The sequence below is a fragment of the Chlorocebus sabaeus genome, chromosome 27, assembly GCF_047675955.1.
Source record: "Chlorocebus sabaeus isolate Y175 chromosome 27, mChlSab1.0.hap1, whole genome shotgun sequence".
NCBI classification, from domain to species: domain Eukaryota; kingdom Metazoa; phylum Chordata; class Mammalia; order Primates; family Cercopithecidae; genus Chlorocebus; species Chlorocebus sabaeus.
Window position 1 is genome coordinate 48550738 of NC_132930.1, and position 18181 is coordinate 48568918.

Sequence of the window (18181 nt, forward strand, 5' to 3'; positions counted from 1 at the left end):
ATGAGATTTGGGTGGGGACACAGCCAAACCATATCACAACCCAAGTGCCCATTGATGGATAAATGAATAAGCAGAATGTGGTATAAACAATGGGGTACTATTTAGCCTTTAAAAGGGATGAGATTCACCCCATCTCGACTAAAAAGAAATACAAAAAATTAGCCGGGCATGGTGGCACCCGCCTGTAATCCCAGCTACTCAGGAGGCTGAGGCAGAGAACTGGTTGAACCTGGGAGGCAGAGGTTGCAGTGAGCCGAGATCGTGCCACTGCACTCCAGCCTGGGCAACGGAGCGAGACTCTGTCTCAAAAAAAAAAAACAAAACAAACGAAGAAAGGGATGAGATTCTGACACAGGCTGCAACATGGATGAATCTTGAGGACACTGTGCTAAGTGAAATAAGCCAGTTGCCAAAAATACAACTACTACAGAATTCCACTTAAATGAGGTGGTTAGACTAGTCAAAATTATAGAAACAGAAAGTAGAATGGTGGGTACCAGGGCCAGGGGAAGGGAAATGAGGAATTATTGTTTAATGGAGACAGTTTCAGTTTTGCAAGATGGGAAGAGTTCTACACAGATGCATGGTGGTGATGGTTGCACATCACAAGTGTATTTAACACCACCAAACTGTACACTTAAAATGATTAAGGTTGTAATTTTAAGTTATATGCATTTTACCACAAACTTTAAAAGTTGAAAAAAAGAAGTGAAGGCAGTCGTTGCACTGGGGAGAAGGAGGAGGGCAGTTACTGGTGGGGCTTTGGAGGGGTTTTTGACACAGTGTTCCACTTTTCAAACCAAGTGGCAATTACACAAATATTGCTTTGCTTTTTTATTTTTTTTTAATTTTTATTTATTTATTTATTTTTTTTGAGACGGAGTCTCGCTCTGTCGCCCAAGCTGGAGTGCAGTGGCGCGATCCTGGCTCACTGAAAGCTCCGCCTCCCGGGTTCACGCCATTCTCCTGCCTCAGCCTCCCGAGTAGCTGGGACTACAGGCGCCCGCCACTGCGCCCGGCTCATTTTTTGTATTTTTTAGTAGAGACAGGGTTTCACCGTGGTCTTGATCTCCTGACCTTGTGATCCGCCCACCTCGGCCTCCCAAAGTGCTAGGATTACAGGCGTGAGCCACCGCGCCCGGCCTGCTTTGCTTTTTTAAAAAAAGATTGTGGCTTTCTTCTTCCTAGAAGACTGTGTGTTGTCCTCTTGTCAGGCGTGCTTTGTTGAGAGAAGCTGCTCCATGGGAGAGCCTACATGGCTGGGAGCTTAGGGCCCCTCTGCCCAACAGCCCATGAAGAGTAAGCTCAGATGCAGACTTCCCCAGGCAGGCCTTCGGATGGGACCACAGATGCTGTGCCATTGTCCTAATTGCAGTCTAGTGAGAAGCCAATATGCAGAGGACTCAAGCCATGCCTGGATTCCTGACTCATGGAAATGGTGAGATACTGAATGTTTCTTAAGCTGCAAAGTTTTGGGGAATTTTATTATGCCCCAATAGATAACAAATAATGCTATGTATAGAATCCTGTGTTACTACTTATTTTATCTTGAGACTTTAAAAAAATAGATATTTGACTATTGCTTGGCTTTTATCATTGTAATTGATAAGGCTGCTTTCATGATAACTGCTTTTGGTGTAATCTGAGTGGTTTTCTTTTTCACTTTAAATTTTTTTCTTGTCTTTTGTATTCTGTAGTTTTACTCCTAAATGTAGAAGTGTAGTTTCATTTTTTTTCCCCCAGTTCAAGTCTCACAGTGTTCCTGAATCTTAGGATTCACATTTTTCATGAAGTATAGAACTTTCTTGTCATTATCTTTTTAAATACTGTTGCTTCCTCATTCTTCTAATCATTCAGAATGGAACTCTCAAAGATGTTTGGGATCCCCTCATTCTGTCATCATGCTCTGCCTCACACCAGAAGTAATTTCTGCATATATCACAAATTCAGCTTTCAGCTGGGTCTAAATTGCTTTTTAACTCACTCATTGAGTTAATTTTAGCAAGTATGGTTTTCCGTTCTAGATATTCCATTTAGTTCTTCAAAACTGCCTATTCTTCCCCCATTCCCTTGCAATCGTATTCTTGTTCATGTACTTTTTTTTTTTGAGATGGAGTTTCGCTCTTGTTGCCTAGGCTGGAGTACAATGGCACAATCTCGGCTCACCACAACCTCCGCCTCCCGGGTTCAAGCAATTCTCCTGTCTCGGCCTCCCGAGTAGCTGGGATTACAGGCATACGCCACCACGCCCAGCTAATTTTGTATTTTTAGTGGAGATGGGGTTTCTCCTTGTTGGTCAGGCTGGTCTTGAACTCCCAACCTCAGGTGATCCACCCACCTTGGCCTCCCAAAGTGCTGGGATTACAGGCGTGAGCCACCGCGCCCAGCCTCATTTACTTCTTTTATTACTGTAATTCTTAACCATGTTAAACATGTTTAATTAATGTTCTCTTTTTTGCTCGATTCACCTTCTGAAGACCTTTGGTGGGGGAGTCCGTTCCTGCTTTCACACATCTGTTGACTTCCCTCATGTGGTTCTTTCTTTGCATGTATTGTACTTTATGATTGTAAATTCATCTTCAGTGGGTTTTATGGGTAGGAATCGGAGGGGGCTAGATTGAGAATGTCTATGTGATTTTGCTTCTATCACTGTGCCTGCTTCTGTCATGGGCATCAAGGGTCTTACTGGCTTGGGCCCAGGTTTTATATCAAGTTATTTGCTGCAGGGGTGGTAAGGCCTGAACTGTGAAACCTGTGAAAATTTGATACCTAGGCTGGGCACGGTAGCTCATTCCTATAATCCCAGCACTTTGGGAGGCCAAAGTAGGAGGATCACTTGGGCCCAGGAGTTCAAAACCAGCGTGGGCAACACAGCTAGACCCTGTCTCAAAAAAGAAAAATTCAATACCTGAAGTCTAATGAGACTCTGAGTCCTGATTATCAATTTTCAACAAAACTGTTTCTGTCTCACAGAACCACAACAGGCAGGCAAACACAGAACCATCCTATTTTCTTCCTATTTTCATCCTATTTCTGTGGGCACATTTGTTCACATCTCTCCTGAGGGTGTAGCCCTTTGAGTGCCCTTGTTCCAGTTCCCGATTCACGTGTCCAGGGAGGCCTCATCTCCTTTCCCATGTGAGTGTGGAGACTTAAATCCCGAGGCTCCAGACCAACATTCTCCCGGGCTACTCCCCTTTGGCTATCACACTTCAAGACCTGGTTTTCAGTCTTCTGTTTGTCTCTGGTTCCTGTCACATCCCTGACCTCCTTGTGAGCTCGGCTGTGCATCAAAAGTTTGTCATCTCTATCTTGTGTTCACAAGTTCTGTTCTGGGAGGCTTTTGGGGTTAGACCATCACAGGTAAAGACAGAAGTGGAAATCTACTTTTGCACTATTTCTAAGATCAATTTCTAGGCTTGTTTTCAGAACATTTGCCGTCCCTCTCTGCTCTGGTTTGAATAATTGTCCCCTCCAAAATTCATATTGAAGTTTGATTGTCATTGTGATGATCTTAAGATCATCTGAGAGGAACCTCTGAGAGGCAATTCAGCCACAAGAGCTTTGCCCTCCTGAATGGGCTGGTGCTGTTATAATGGGAGTGGGCTTCTTATAAAAGGGTGCGTTCAGCACCCTTTTCTTTCTCTCTCTCTTTGCCCTTCTGCTATTCTGTGATGTGAAGGTGCAACAAGAAGGCCCTCACCAGATGCAGCCCCTTGAGGTTGAACTGCCCAGCCTCCAGAACCATAAGCCAACAAGCGTCTGTAAACTATAAATTACTCACTCTGTAGTAGTTTGTTATAGCAGCACAGAATGGATGAAGACATGCTCTGTATCATTTTGCAATCCTACAAGAAAGGTGTTCTTTCGTACTCATTTCATCACTGGCTAAACTGGACTCTGGAGGGCTAAAGTAACAAGGCAGGTCTGTCTGCTTCCAGAGGACCTGTCCTGCAGTGGTGGTTCTGGGCTCCCCTGGGCTTTGTGGCACTTTACAGCTTGCAGTCATCCTGCAAGGTAGATGTTATTTCTCTTCCCATCTTATGGCTGAAAACCAAGCCCTTATAGCAGTTATACAAGTTATGTGGCAGTTTTCAGCAATTGTATTAAAAGTATTTTAGGTAGACAATGTGGTATGTATACGTAATAGTACACCAGTCAGCCTTAAAAAGGAAGACAATGCTGCCATATATGACAATATGGATGAACCAGGGCGTTATGTGAAAAACCCAGGCACAGAAAGACAAATGCTGCATGATCTCACTTACAGGTGAAATCTAGAAAAGCTGAACTCACAGAAGCAGAGGGTAGAATGGTGTTTATCTGGCGCTGGGGCTGGGCAGTGATGTTGGTCAAGGGATACATTTCAGTTACATTGGAGGAATATGTTCTAGGGATCTATAGTAGGACATGATGACTATAGTTAGTAACAATATACCGTGTGCTGGAAAATTGCTGAGAGTAGATTTTAAGTGTTCTCACCACACCAAAAAACAAGTATGTGAGTTAGTGCATGTTAATTAACTTGATTTAGCCATTCCACAATGTATACATATTTTAAAACAAGTTGTAAACAATAAATATATACGATTATTTGCCAATTAAAATATATACATTTTAAAATATTTTAGATATTTGTCCATTTTTGTTTCAAGTTTACTTGTTGGTCATTTTATTGTTAAAAATTTCTTGGTTGTTTTTGGCAGGGTGCAGTGGCTCACGCCTATAATCTCAGCACTTTGGGAGGCTGAGGCGGGTGGATCACCTGAGGGTCAGGAGTTTGAGACCAGCCTGACCAACACAGTGAAACCCCATCTCTACTAAAAATACATAAAATTAGCTGGGCGTGGTGATGGGTGTTCTACAATTCCAGCTACTCGGGAGGCTGAGACAGGAGAATCACTTGAACCCGGGAGGCTGAGGTTGTAGTGAGCTGAGATTGCACTATTGCACTCCAGCCTGGGCAACAAGAGCGAAACTCTGTCTCAAAATAAATAAATAAATAAAAATGACTTTTTTCTGTGTGTACATGACTGACAACACCAGTGGTTTCCTTTAACACCTCATCAACGTTCCCAGGCACTTTTTGTATTTGAGGTATGTGAAGTAATAGGGTGGCCCTTGTCTTGAGTGTGATACGGAACACACCGACTTATAAAATGGGGGCCTTTGGCTGCACACCAGACGCTCTGGGTACTGATGAGCTCGCCCCCGACTCTGTGCCAGAAATCAGAACAGTGGTCCAGGAGAGTTAGCAGAAAGAGGAGGAACCAGACGCAGTGATCTACCTGGTTTGTCCTGGTGTCAGGTAACTTGGAGTTTTTCTTTCACACGTGGCTGGTACACAGGAGCACTCATAAATACCCAAGTTGAATAATATAGTCCATTGACCTGGAGTCACATGAAGCAGCATTCGTCCATCCAAAATGCTGACGCTTCTTCAGAGTGTACTGAGTTTTCCCCCAATCCTAGGTTGTCCCACGTGATGGACAAAAATACCCCGTGTGGGAATGAAGGCTGGCCAGGGGGAACCTGGTGCCAGGCCTCTGGCATCCCCACCAAGGTGACTCTCCAGCAGCTCCTAGGACAGCCCATCCGTGTAGGGCAAACGCCACGAGACCCTCCTGTGTGCAGGCACATGACAGGCCCAGGCACAGGGAGGCAGGTGGGCAGGCACAAGAGCAGCCAAACACTGACCCTGGAGGGCGGTGGTCATCTGCTCATCATGGCAAGGACTGGAGGTGGGAGAGGCACGCAGCACCCACTGGGGTTGGGACAAGCTGTGCACACAGCTGGGTGCACACAAAGCTGAGGCTTCTTTGTGAGCAACACGGTCACATTTGGGTGTAGGAATCTTGGCTGGAGTTGCCCAACGTGGGGAGCAGACAGCTCTGCAGCCAGAACCACAGCTGGAGAAGGAAGCACTTGGAACAAGCCAGGACAGTGGGACAGGCCAGGGCCAAATAAGAGTCGTGATAACGCACTGACAAGTTGTGCAGAGGGACACTGTGCAGACGGAGGCCATGGGGCGTGCTGATGGGGAAGACAACGGATCCCTGGCTGGCATGCATCCCTCTCCGTTCTTAGTTGCCTGTGGAATTCCAGCGAGCTCTGCTCCAGCTACACTGGACATAAAAGTGCGCAGAAAATGGATCCTGGAGAGGAACTGCTCTTCTGGACTGAGCTTGCTGCTCAGGGCAGCCTCACCTACAGGACCCAAAGCCTTATGTGATGTTTGCTGGACACTCAGCCACGTGGCTGCCTGTTGAGCTCTGCCAGTCCACGTGGGAGCCAGGAATTTCTCCCCAGAAGCCTCTCCATTTTATTCACCAACGCCCAGTAAATCACAACCTGACCTGCTGCAGAGGATGGAGTGCCTGGGACCCGTCTGTCCCCAGCTTCCTTGGGGAAAGAGGGGGTGGCATGTCCCTGCTGCCTTCTCCTGGGCTGCCTGTCCATGCCGAGCAGATAGGAAAGTCCAGTGAGGTCCCTGCCTGTGCACTCCACCAACCACATCGTCCCTTCCCGGCAGCCTCACCTAGGCCCCTCCATCTGCGACCCCTTGTCCCCTGCACCTATGTCTGGCCTTGGAGGTTGCTGCTCATTTTTCTGGAATTTTCTTAGATCTCTGCAGGGCTGCCCCTCCCCCTACAAGGGCTCCACACGTGTTCCCTCCTTCATGACTCCCACTGGGCTTCCCTGACAAGGCCCCACCCTCCCCAAAGCTCTGGTGACACCTGCCAGGTTTCCTCCAGGCCACAGCTGGGCAGCCCGGTCTTAGAACAGAAAGTGGTAGGCATGGCAGGCCCGACTGAGGGCCCAGCACTGTCAGTGGGGTCAGAGGTCTTCCCAGGCCTGGAAGGGCAGACATGGGCTTCTCAGGGCAGCCTAGGACGCGTCCTCACGGACCACAGCGAAACTAGAGCAGGTGTCTCTCGGATAGGAGTCTGTATCATTCCGTCTCCAGGCTGTGGTTTCTCAAATTATGCAACTATCTGATCATTCCAGTGTGCTCAGAGTAGCCAGGCGCAGAGGCCCTCCCCACGGGGTGGATGGAAGCGTCCACTCGCGGCGCGAGGAATATCTCTGGGCCCCTCGGGAGAGTCTGCAGGGGCAGCCCCTGGGTGAGCAGGCCCGGTGCGGCCTCTCCCAGAAGGGACTTTCGGGCCCTCCCGGGTCGAGGCGTCTCCAGCAGCGCGCAGAAGCAGAGCTGAGCTGCCTGGACGTTGGTTGGCTACAAACCCTACTCTTGTTAAAGGAGAAACGGGGTCGAGAAGGGGGTTCTCCAGCCCTGAACTTCCCGGGCCGGGGACAGCGCGCTGGGCCGGGCAGGACGCGGCCCCTCCATCCCCCGCGGCTGGGGACGCACTGGGGCGGCCGTGCTTCTCCTCTCGGGGCCCCATGTGCGGCCGGCTCTTGAACGGTAAATCAGGGCCCGGGTGGGGGCGATGGGGGGAACCCGCGGCCTCGGTGCCCCTGGCCAGCCCCGGGGACAGCGGCACCGCAAGGACAAGCTCTTCGGAGGTGCACGGGCCAGGCCGCGGGGCCAGGAGCGAGCGCGGGAGGGCGGCGGCTGGCGGGGCGGGAAGGGAGCAGGGCGGCCGCTGCGCAGAGGAGCGCCATTTACGTTCGGGTCCGTGCCGGGCGCTGACGTGGGCGACCCTGCCTCGGCTTCCGGGCCCGGCGCCGTCCCGCAGGGGGCCTCGGGGCGGGCGGCGCTCCCGCCAGCGGTGGTGAGCCCGGCCCGACCCTGCCCGCCTTCCTCGGGGACAGGCGGTTTAGAACGTGCGGAACACCGGGCCTCGGGCCTCCGCCGGGCTGCAGCCCCCGCGAGCTTCCCGCCAGGCTCCCGCCCCGCCCCGCCCCGCAGCCGCGCCCGGCCGGGCGGGTCCTGAGCCGCCCGCGTGAGTCCGTGCGCCGCCCGCGCCGGGAACCAGGAGACCAACCGCGAGGCCCCGCCCGCGCGCGCCGCCGTGTCCCCGCCCGCGCGGTCGTCGGAGCGCGGCTCAGCGGCGCGGCGGAGGCTCGGCACGGCGGCGGCCAGGCGCAGGCGGGCGGGCGGAGCAGCGGACGGCACTGAGGCCGCCCCACGCGCCGGACTCGCGGCGGCGCAGCGCGCCGGAGTGGTCGGGGCCCGCGGCCGCTCGCGCCTCTCGATGGGCAGCTCGCACTTGCTCAACAAGGGCCTGCCGCTCGGTAAGGCCGCGCGCGCGCGCGCGTTTCCGGCCGCGGGCGGGGGCGGGGCGGGGCGGAGGCCGCGCGGGGGGGGGCGCGGGGGCGGGCCGAGCGCGCGCCCGCGGGCCGCCGGCTTTGTGTGCGAGTGCGCGTGCGCGCTGTCGTCCGCGCGTGGCCGCAGTCGGGGGCGGTACCGCAGCAAGGGTCGTGCGCATGCGCGGGCTGCTGCGTGTGAGCGAGCGCCGCCGTGTGCCCTCCCCGCCCGCGGCCCGCGCAGGTGACACAAAGGGGCTCGTGGGCCTCTAGGCTGCTCCACCGACCCCAGCCCCGTGGGACCCGGGACGGCACTCCGAGTCCCGATCCCCAGCCGCTACCCTGTCCCCGGTCACGACCCCGCGGCTGGGCCTGCGGGACCGGGGAGGGAGCTGCGCCGTGCGCAGCTAGGGGTGTCCTGGGGCGCGCGTTCCCGGACCACTCGCGGGAGCGCGCCCCCTCCCGCCCTGAGGCCGCCGGCGACCGCGGTCGCGCGCTGTGGGGGAAGGGGACGGGGCCCGGGGGCCGGGTCTGGCCGTGGAGGAGGCCGCCGCCCTCAGACCGGGCCCAAAGCGCAGCCCCCGGCGGTGACGCGGGAGGGCCCCGGGGGTCTGCGTTCCCGCGAACTCCTCGAGGTCCTGGCCCGGCCCGGCGCCCCCACCTGCCCCTGCCTGTGCCGGCCCGGGTCCCGGGGCACCTTCCTCGCCGGCTGCGGCCGCGGAAGCAGAGAGCACGGGCGGACGCCGGGCGCACGGCCATCGCCATCTTGCAGCGCCCGCGTCCTGGGCCGGCCCGGGCCGCTCCGCGGTGCCTCTCTCTCCCTCTACCCGGCTGCAAAGGCAGAGCCCGCGCGCCTGATCCCCGGGCCAAGGCTGGAGCCTTCTCTGGCGGCCTCCAAGGGCGCCGGTGTCCAGAAGCCCTGCCGGGGCCAGACCCCTTTTGCTGTAGTCTCCGTGATTGCCGGGACAGAATTCCCTTCCAGTGGGGAAAAGGGAAGGCGGTCGCACCCTTCCCGGTGCCCTGAGTGGGGAGGTGAAACCCTGAGAGTTGGGGCTAGAGGGCCCGGAGCCAGGGCCGAGGCGGCGGGTGCACAGGGTGCTCCGTGGAGCCCAAGCACCCCCCCACCAAGTCCTCTCCACCGTTTCTGTAGGAGCTCGGCAGGGAGCACACGTCCCTCGGGAAGAAAACGGCGCTAGTGGCTGGGCCCGCGCTGCGGGCGTCCTTGCGGAGCTCCTAGCGCGTGGCCTGTGCGCGTCTATGTACCCGTCTGCGGCTTGGGGCAGGGTTGGGGCTTGGGGCAGGGTTGGGGCAGCACCGTAGGGTAACTATTTGCCATTGCAGCTGAGGATGACAGCTGTGGTTTGGGGATCCCTCGTTCTATGTCCTGGAACTTTGTAGGGCGTGGCTCTGCCCTGGGCCTCAGCACCAGGTCTCCCCTGCCTGCCCAGGCCTGGCCACCTCCTTCTGGGGTCTGGGTTTGGCTCCTGGGTGGCACTGTCAGCTCTGCAGACGCTTTTTGCCCTCTGTGATTCAGTCGCCCAGCTCTGAGCACCTGTTTCCATGCTGGCGTCCTCTGCAGAGCTCTGGGAGGGACATGCAGTGGGGGCTGCATCTGCTCACTGCCCGGGGTGCCTCGTCCACCTGCCTGGCCATTTTTGAGGTGTCTGCCATGTCCGCAACATGCACTTCGTCCTGTCAGCTTTGACCAGGGCAACTGTTAGTTCTGAGAGGTGGACATGTGGTTGGGAATGTCAGTGAGTAGGATCTTCCCTTCTACACACTTGTCATTAACCTGAGAACATGGCAGTGGGGGAGGGGAGGTTTGGCCCGGGGTGCACAGGACTGGGCTGGTCCTGTCCGTCTGCTGAGTGGGATGAGCCTTGGCCCAGTCCTGTGGGCTTGGCGCAGAACTGACCCCAGCCACGTCCTGGGGGGATTGGAGGTGCTGGCTGGTCCTGTCTGCCTCCTCCAAGGGCTGGGAGCCCCCCACTCTTTGGACGCTTGTAGTGTAAGGTTCCATTATCCAGCAGACAGCCACTGTTAACAGTCACTGTTAATAAGTTTTTTCTGGAGGAACCCTGGACAGAAGTAGTCACGCTCTCCAGGAAACGGGCCCCAGGCTCGAGAGGCCCAGTCTCTTCCTTTGGGGCTCAGAGGTGGCTGTTCAGCCACACCTGGCTTGCCTGGCAGTTTTTCTCCTCTGACTGTAACTAGCCCTTTCAACTTCCTGTGGCCACTGCCCCCAGAGTGTGACCTGGTCTGAGCTGATGGTGGCGTCCCTGAGCCAAGAGGCGTACGGCTGGTACCACTAGTGTTGCTGAGAACCCTTCAGGCAGTGCTCTGTGCCCGGCTGTGCCCTGGCGTTCCCCACGCAGTGCCCAAGTCAAAGGCGTGTGCCCTGTGAGGTGTTTACCCGAGTGACTCTCCTTCTAGAAGGACTTCTTGTTTTCCACTCCACTCAGAGCTGGAGAGGGCTCCGTCCGGGTGGTGCTGACGGTGCAGGCCTGGCTCAGGGCCCAGGGGTGGCCAGGAGGTGGTGGAGGCAGCAGGTGGTGTCCTCCGGGTTCTGTGGTTGAACTGCATCGCCCGAGGGAACGCTGGTCAGAGTACCGGGGTCCTCTGGTGGTCACTGGATTTTGGTAGTTGTGGGTAGGAGCTCTGTGCTGGGAGTGTCTGGCCCCCCAGGTCCTCCATTGTCGGCTGCAGTGGCCAGGGCCCACTACTCTCCCCCACACTGGGTCGGGGTAACCCACAAGATGCCACCTGCGTCACTGACCGTCCCTTCCAGAAGCCCGTCCAGCCACACACTCCATGTGGTATCTCCCACGAGGAAACGTTCACTTTTTTCCTGTAAAGTCAGAAATCTCTTGGGTGGCCTTTTGTGAAGCCAAACATTTACCTTGAGTTGTCTCAAGGCCTCAAGAACAGGCGGTGCCAGTTCTTACGTGCGTTGAAGGAGAGTGAGGTTGGCCCTGAGGGAAGCCCGGTTGGTTTGGATGGGGAGGAGTTGGGGCTACAGCCCTGAGAGAGGTGTGGGTGGTGTTGGGACCAGGCCCCTTCTGCACCCTCCCCTGGCACCGCCATCAACTCCCCAGGCCTGGTGTGGCCCATGCCACCCTGCCTGCCTGTGCCACCCTGCCCGCCCATGCCACCCTGCCTGCCTATGCCACCCTGCCCGCCCATGCCACCCTGCCCTGCCACCCGTGTCACCCTGACCTGCCACCCATCTGTGGTGTGAGGGCTGCTGGGCTGCCCTGTCTGCATGGCTGGCGTGAGCCTCAGAGGCGTCCGAGGCTGCCTCTCGAGTGGTGTCGTGTGTAGAGTGTCCTGTTGAGAAGGAGAGGAACAGTGTAGCCTTGGTACCCCACTCGTGGTAGGAGCCAGGAAGGTGGTGTTCTGGGAGTCCTGGAGCTCACAGGGCACGTGCATGTGCTCCCTGAATAAACAGGGAAACGTACGGCTCCACGGGTGTCCTAGAGAGGAATCTTGCTGGCAAATCCGTGCCTTTGATCGCAGCCCCTACGCTGTGTCCTCTGAGCTGTGATGCGGCCCCGCAGGCCCTGTGGAGTACGGTGGCTTCCTGGCTCACAGGGATGCTGCCGTCGGAGGTGCCGTCACGGCTCGTGGATGACTTGGGCGGTGTCTGTCTGGGGTGCTGTCGTCGGCGGAGCGCTGTATCAGCCTGTGGGTGATGGGCAGTGTCTGTCTGGGGGAGGTTCTGGTGGCCCCATGCTCTCAGCCCAGTGGCTCCACGCTGCTGTGTAGTCCCTCTTGGGGGCCTGCCTTCTCTGCCGTTGAAGGGCAGGGGCTCAGTTCCCTCTGGGTGGCAGGCGGCTGTATCTCAGGACCGGAAGGCTCCAGGTCAGGCTGTGCACAGCCTTCGTTCATGTCAGCTCCTGGCTGGGCAGCACAGGGGCCTCCAGGCCTGGACAGCCAAGGGGGGCATCTCACCAATGCCCAGATGGCTGTTCTGGGGACTTATGGCAGGACAGCTTTGTCATGAGATGGCCACTTGAGCCCGGAGTAATCAGGGCTTACGGGGACAGGGCAGGGTGAGGGCCGGTGAGACCGCCCAGCCTGAGGGTGCCCTTCTGGTGGTTGGGGAGCTCCTTCCTGGGCAGCGGCTTTAGGGGCTGCTGTGGAGAGGGGAAGAAGATGAGGTTGGTGAGGAGGGGCTTTTGGGACACACTGTCCTGGTAGAGGCTGTGGGGGAGGGGAGCAGACCAGTTGGCCCAGCAGGGCTGGCCAGTGGAGGCACGTGGAGGGTTGGTGGCTGCCGAGCCTGGGTCTGAGCAAGCGGGGATGGGGACCAGGTGCCGAGGCTGGGGAAGGAACGGGGGCAGCTGCTTGGTCCTGGCACATCTTGGGGTCCCCTGGGACTTCCTGGGAGCCCCAGTGCCCAGAGACCCACTGTGGCTCTCTGGTGGGGGGGCAGGTCCCAGCCCGTGGTGACCCCCAGTGTGCCAGGGCAACCCTGGTCCCTCTCCAGAGTGGACTGATGCCCAGCACACACGTGGCTCAGGGCTGAGTGGGCAGGCACGGCCAACAGGAGGGAGGACCCAGCAAGCAGCTGGTGATGTGTATCCAGAGACAGGGTGTTGACATGTGGCCAAGAGGTTCTGGGGTCATCCGGCCGCCACCGTGCAGCCCCCACCCCAGGACTTGATGGCTCCAGAGAACCTGGGGGCTGCTGCCCTCACCTCACCCGAATTTTCTTTAAAATGTATTTTTATATTGGAACAGTCTTAGCTTTATAGGAAAATAGGAAGCTAGCGCAAGCGTCCCACGTGCACGGCACTCACTTCCCTCGTGGGTCTGTTGAGTGCTTTCTTATAATGTAAGGTTAGGCATCTGCAGGGTGAGAACCTGGAGACTGTCCTTGTGTTGCTGTGCTGAGAGCCGTGTGTGGCTGTGAGTTTTTGATGAGGAAAAGCAGTGTGGGTCCTGGGTTTGGACAGCACAGGCCCCTCTGGGAGCCGAGTGCCTTCACCTCGGAGCGTGGGGGGGAGGTACAGAGCTGGAGCTTTTGACCCTGACCGGCCAGCCAGGAAGGCCGTAGGAGGTCAGCTCCCTGGCGTGAGGTGCCCAGGGCCTCCGGCGTCACCCTGGGTGGCGGCTCCAGGACTCGGACGCTGGCTGTCAGTGGGGCAGGTGTGGCCCAGCAGGGGGCTGCTTTGTGGGTGAACTGTGGCCCCAGGATGGTGCAGATGGTGGGCAGACCTGCCCCAGGGCTGTTTCTGAGACAGGCCCCTGGAGGAGAACCAGGTGCTGGGCCTCAGGTGTCTGTCCTGAACTGGGGCAGCCTTGGAACAAGGAGCCACAGGAGGTCCCTGTGGCACGGGGCCCTGGCAGGGCCACCCCAGGGAGTGCAGGGCCACAGGAGTCCTGCCGCAGGTTACTCGGCTCGGGAGCTCATGGCCTCCTCACTGCAGAGTCCTTTCAGGAGGGCTGGGGTGGCCTTCCCACATCTGCTTCCTCCTCAGAGACACGGGTGTGGGTACATACTGGCCAGTGTTGATAAGCATTGAGTGGTATTGAGGGGTGTTGATGAGCCTCCAGGAGCAGCGGCCGGCGCCGTGGTGCTGTGGGCAGTATTGATGAGTACTGGCTGGTGTTGAGAGTTTGACTGGGCGTGGGTGGCGTGGTGCTTTGCCCCCTGGCCAGGCTGGTTCGTGGGTGAAGTGTGACATTCAGGTGGTTTTCTCCTGTCCTTTTAGTTTCTGTTTTTATGCAGGATCCGGGTGCCACAGGGGGATCTGGCCTTCAGGGCAGGAGGCTGCAGCGCAGGTCATGGGGGGCCCAGACGCAGGCAGTGGGATCCCACTCCACAGTGTTGCTCTTGGGCCCTCCATCGGGAGCCCCATACAGCACCTGCCACGAGGAGTGGTGTTGGGGACCCTGGATGGGAGCTGTGTGCGTGGGGCTACACCTCAGCCCCTGTGATGGTGTCTCTGGAAGCTGGAGGCGGTCGGCCTGTATGTTTGAATCCTGCAGAGGGAATCGAGGGGCGGAGATTTGTTTGCGAGGCCTTTGGCAGGGGTTGGCCTTACGGCGCACCGCCAGGGTCTTAGGCTTGGCTGAGTGGCCCCTCCTGGCCTGGCAGGCAGTCGTCTCTGCCCATGCCTGCCACGCTGCTGGGCTGGTGGTAGCTGGCTCCTGTCCTGGTTAGCCTGATGTCAGCTGCACGTTGGGGTCAGCGCCTGTGCTGTGTCTTCATGCCAGAGCAGGGGTCAGGTGTGGGTGGCTCAGTGACACCCTCCCGAGGGCTGGGCGATCGTGTGCACTCCTAGCACCCTCTACCTTGCAGGGCTTCGTTCCTGGAAGGCTTGGCCCCCTCAGGTGCCCCCTGCCCCTGTGCATTCAGCCATCAGAGTTCATGCCCTCAGCTTCCCGCCAGTCCCTGGTCATAGCCGTCAGGAAAAGCTGAGCCGTGCTTTTGGGAGAATCGAGGGAATGTCGCTGGGATGCACCAAGGGTCGGAGGTGGAGCCGGCGTGGCCCAGGGCAGGCAGTACCAGGCCGGATGCTGGAAAGCCAGCAGCTCCTCTCCCGGTGGCTCCTGGGAAGTTCCACGTCCTTGCCTGGTCACAGAGGCCGGGGAATCGGTGACATGAGATAGAAGCTTCCAGAACAGGAGGCAGAGCCCTTCCGCAGTTTCCCTGCCCATAGCACACACCCTGTGCCCTCCGCCCCCTGGTTTTTGGACACTGGGGACATCTGGGTGCGGCTAGAGCCTGTGGGGGTGGCCGCAGCCCTGGGGGGCTGTTCCCAAGAGTCAGCCTAGGGGCCACTGGGGCCCGGCCTCGGGCCTGGCACTGCGACCTCGGGGTGAGTGCCCCTCGTGTGTGCGGCAGGAGCCGGGGCCCCTGGCTGGCAGCAGGCTCCCGAGTCCAGGTAGGTCCCAGACAGCAGCCCCGGGCGTGGCAGATGCAGTGAGGTCCACTTCTGAGGCGGTCCCTGGAGTCTGTGAGTTCTGGTCGGACCTTCGATGGCATTTTAATGTGTCTCTTGTGTTTGATTTTTAGTAAGACTTTGACCCCGACGCAGGCTTCAGTGATTGCCGTGGATCAGAAGCCTGAGCGCTTTGGCTCGAGACAATTAAGGACGTGGGATGAGGCTCCGAGACAGGACGCGGTTCTGCCTGGGGATCCTGAAGATAAAAAGCTTTGAAAAGTCGAATTCATGGTCGTGGAAGCTGAGGCCATATTAAGAGATGTCAGGTTGGTAGGAGTTCCTGGCGTCGGCGGCAGGCAAAGCCAGCCGGTCTCTTTGCGACCGTGTGGAGGAGGCACTGCCTCGGATCAAGTCGAGGGTCCTGGGCTGTGCAGGCGTCGGGCCTGACTGCTGCCACCTGGCCCCAAGTGTGCTCTGGGCGAGGACGGGCGTCCCTCGAGGGAGGGCTTCCTGCACACCTGGCAGCAGAGCACAGCTGTCAGGCCTGTCTGTGTTGTCTGCTGTCTGTTTCTGTCGGATAGTGTCCGAGAGGCACGGAGGGCCTCCAGGTGGAGGCCGCCAGCAGGAGGGCAGAGCCCCACATGGAACCCTGGAAATCTCAGGTGTCCACCCGGCTGCCCAAGAGCAGGGCCGCGGCCCTGGTGGAGCTGTTCCTCATGGTTGATCTGTGTTCTCTGGCCCGGAAGTGCATGCGGCTGGAAACAGCCTTGGGCTGGGGGATTGCTGTAAAGCCTACTTCAGCACAGGCCGTGTGAACGTGAAGCCTCCTGAGTGTCCCCACGTCCGCATGGGTGGGCTGTCCAGGGGAACGCTGGCACGGTGGTCGGGGGCAGCTCGTGGGTGATGTGAGGAGGCACCTTGGGTGCCTGAACCTGATGGGGCCTCGTGTCTCCACCTGCTCCTCCCTCCCCACCGTTCCGCTGAGGAACCCAGCTCCCACTCACCCAGCACCTGGGAGTCCCCACAGGCAGTTCCGACGAGGGACCTGGTTCCCACTTACCCAGCACCTGGGAGTCCCCACAGGCAGTTCCGACGAGGGACCTGGTTCCCACTCATCCACACACGGGAGTCCCCACAGGCGGTTCCACCAGGGGACACGGCTCCCACTCACCCAGCACCCGGGAGTCCCCACAGGCGGTTCCGATGAGGGACCCGGTTCCCACTTACCCAGCACCTGGGAGTCCCCCCAGGCCGTTGCGATGAGGGACCCGGTTCCCACTCCTCCAGCACACAGGAGTTCCACCAGGCAGTTCCATCAGGGGACACGGTTCCTACTCACCCAGCACCCGGAGTCCCTCCAAGCCGTTCTGATGAGGGACCCGGTTCCCGCTCACCCAGCACCTGGGAGTCCCCCCAGGCAGTTCCACCAGGGGACACGGCTCCTACTCACCCAGCACCCGGGAGTCCCCACAGGCAGTTCCAACGAGGGACCCGGTTCCCGCTCACCCAGCACCTGGGAGTCCCCACAGGCGGTTCCACCAGGGGACACTGTTCCCACTCACCCAGCACACGGGAGTCCCCACAGGCAGTTCCAACGACGGACCCGGTTCCCGCTCACCCAGCACCTGGGAGTCCCCACAGGCCATTCCACTGAGGGACCCGGCTCCCACTCCTCCAGCACACGGGGGTCCCCCCAGTCAGTTCCAACACAGCCGAGTGGTCTGCAGTGGTCCTGCGTGTCCACGCCTTCCTTGTCAGAAGTGAAATCCAAGGACGCTGAGAGCAGATGTCTGTCCACTCACTCAGAAACAGCAACATAAACCTTTCCTCTCATGAGGAGTAATCACCACGCGCAGTGGGGAGGAAGGCCGTGTGCAGAGGGAGGCCGTGTGCAGTGTCGCTGGGCGGCTGCCTGTGGTGCTCGTGAGCAGCTGCAGTCCGGAGGGAATGAAGGAAAGGTGAACCAGGACACGGTTTTGACTGTGCAGACCCCATGCTCGGGATCTGGGCCGGTCCTGGTGCCTTTCCTGTCTTGAAGGCAAGTGGGCGGAATGGCCAGTGGCTCCTCCGAGGACGCTGGGGCGTGAGGACCTTGTGGGAGGGTCATGGGCCCAGCCGTACTGGGAGCCCTTGGCTTTGGGGTGGTCAGTGGAGACCCATGCCCTGTCCCCTGCAGGCCCACTGCATCCCTGGGCTGTCCACCAGCGTTTCTTTTCTCGCCGTGGGTTCCAAGAGGCACTTCCCTGCTTCCTGGATACTGGCAGCTCGGCGGCCTCTACTCACCAGCAGGTGGATGGGGCGGGAGACTGGGCTGAGCGTGCTTATGGCCGCGGCCACTGGGGGCCTGCTGGGTCACTGTTTCTTGGTTCTGTCCTGCACCTCCCCTCCTGCTGGCCGAACGGTTCTGGAGGCTGCTTGGTCTCCTGGGGCCGGTCTTTAGGGGTGGACCGGCTGGGCCCTGGCCCCAGCTCTGCCTCTGCCCAGCTGCCATGGGCCTGACGGTGGCCCTGCCTGGTGCTCTCTGCCCGGCACGGGGCCGTTGGGTGGTACCTGGACGCTGCCATGCTTCTGTGACGCCTCAGAGCCCTTATTTCTCCACTTGGCCTCAGTGAAGTTTAGTTGTGTCATACGCAGAAGGAGTGGATGTTAATGATCTTTAATCATCTCGTTCTGGGAAGGTTGGGTACAGAGTGGACTTTAATAGGTTTTAGCCCTTTTCTTCCCTTGCTCTGTTTCTTTTCCTTTCAAATCTGTAAATGGAAGTGATGCCAGGCAGAGCGTGGGGGGCGTCCCACATGAAACATTGGTGTCCCCATCAGGGATTCCGGGCAGCCACACGGTAGCCCAGGCAAGAAAGGGACAACCGTGTTCCCAAAGGCCCGTGCTGCCATCTGTGTTCTCCAGTGTCCGGGTCCCTCCTGTCCCCCTGCCTCACGGAGCTGCCCTGGGGTCTCGGAGGGTCTGGGAGGGCCTGGGAGGGTCTGGAGGTGTCTTGATGGGTCTCGGAGGGCCTGGGAGGGTCTTGGAGTCCCTGGGAGGGTCTGGAGGTTCCTTGGGGGGTCTTGGAGGATCTCGAAGTG

General features: G+C 58.2%; 1 protein-coding gene and 1 pseudogene across 10 annotated transcripts in view; one reads left to right on the plus strand and one right to left on the minus strand.

Moving 5' to 3' along the window:
* Positions 1-269: 269 nt before the first annotated feature.
* LOC140710576 (DNA damage up-regulated protein-like) lies at positions 270-6977 on the minus strand (annotated as a pseudogene).
* A 336-nt stretch (positions 6978-7313) lies between these two features.
* CTBP1 (C-terminal binding protein 1) overlaps positions 7314-18181 on the plus strand; it is a 36792-nt gene continuing 25924 nt past the window's right edge. For 2 of the 10 annotated variants that reach the window (XM_073012587.1, XM_073012593.1), the window contains exons 1-2: positions 7981-8196; positions 15233-15427. In XM_073012587.1, the coding sequence (XP_072868688.1) occupies positions 15421-15427 (7 nt within the window). In that variant the 5' untranslated portion in view covers positions 7981-8196; positions 15233-15420. Of the gene's footprint in view, positions 7424-7980; positions 8197-8380; positions 8453-8770; positions 8796-9431; positions 9456-9517; positions 15102-15232; positions 15428-18181 lie in introns of those variants that run through there. The other 8 variants (XM_073012585.1, XM_073012586.1, XM_073012588.1 and 5 more) reach the window with 7 other exon arrangements.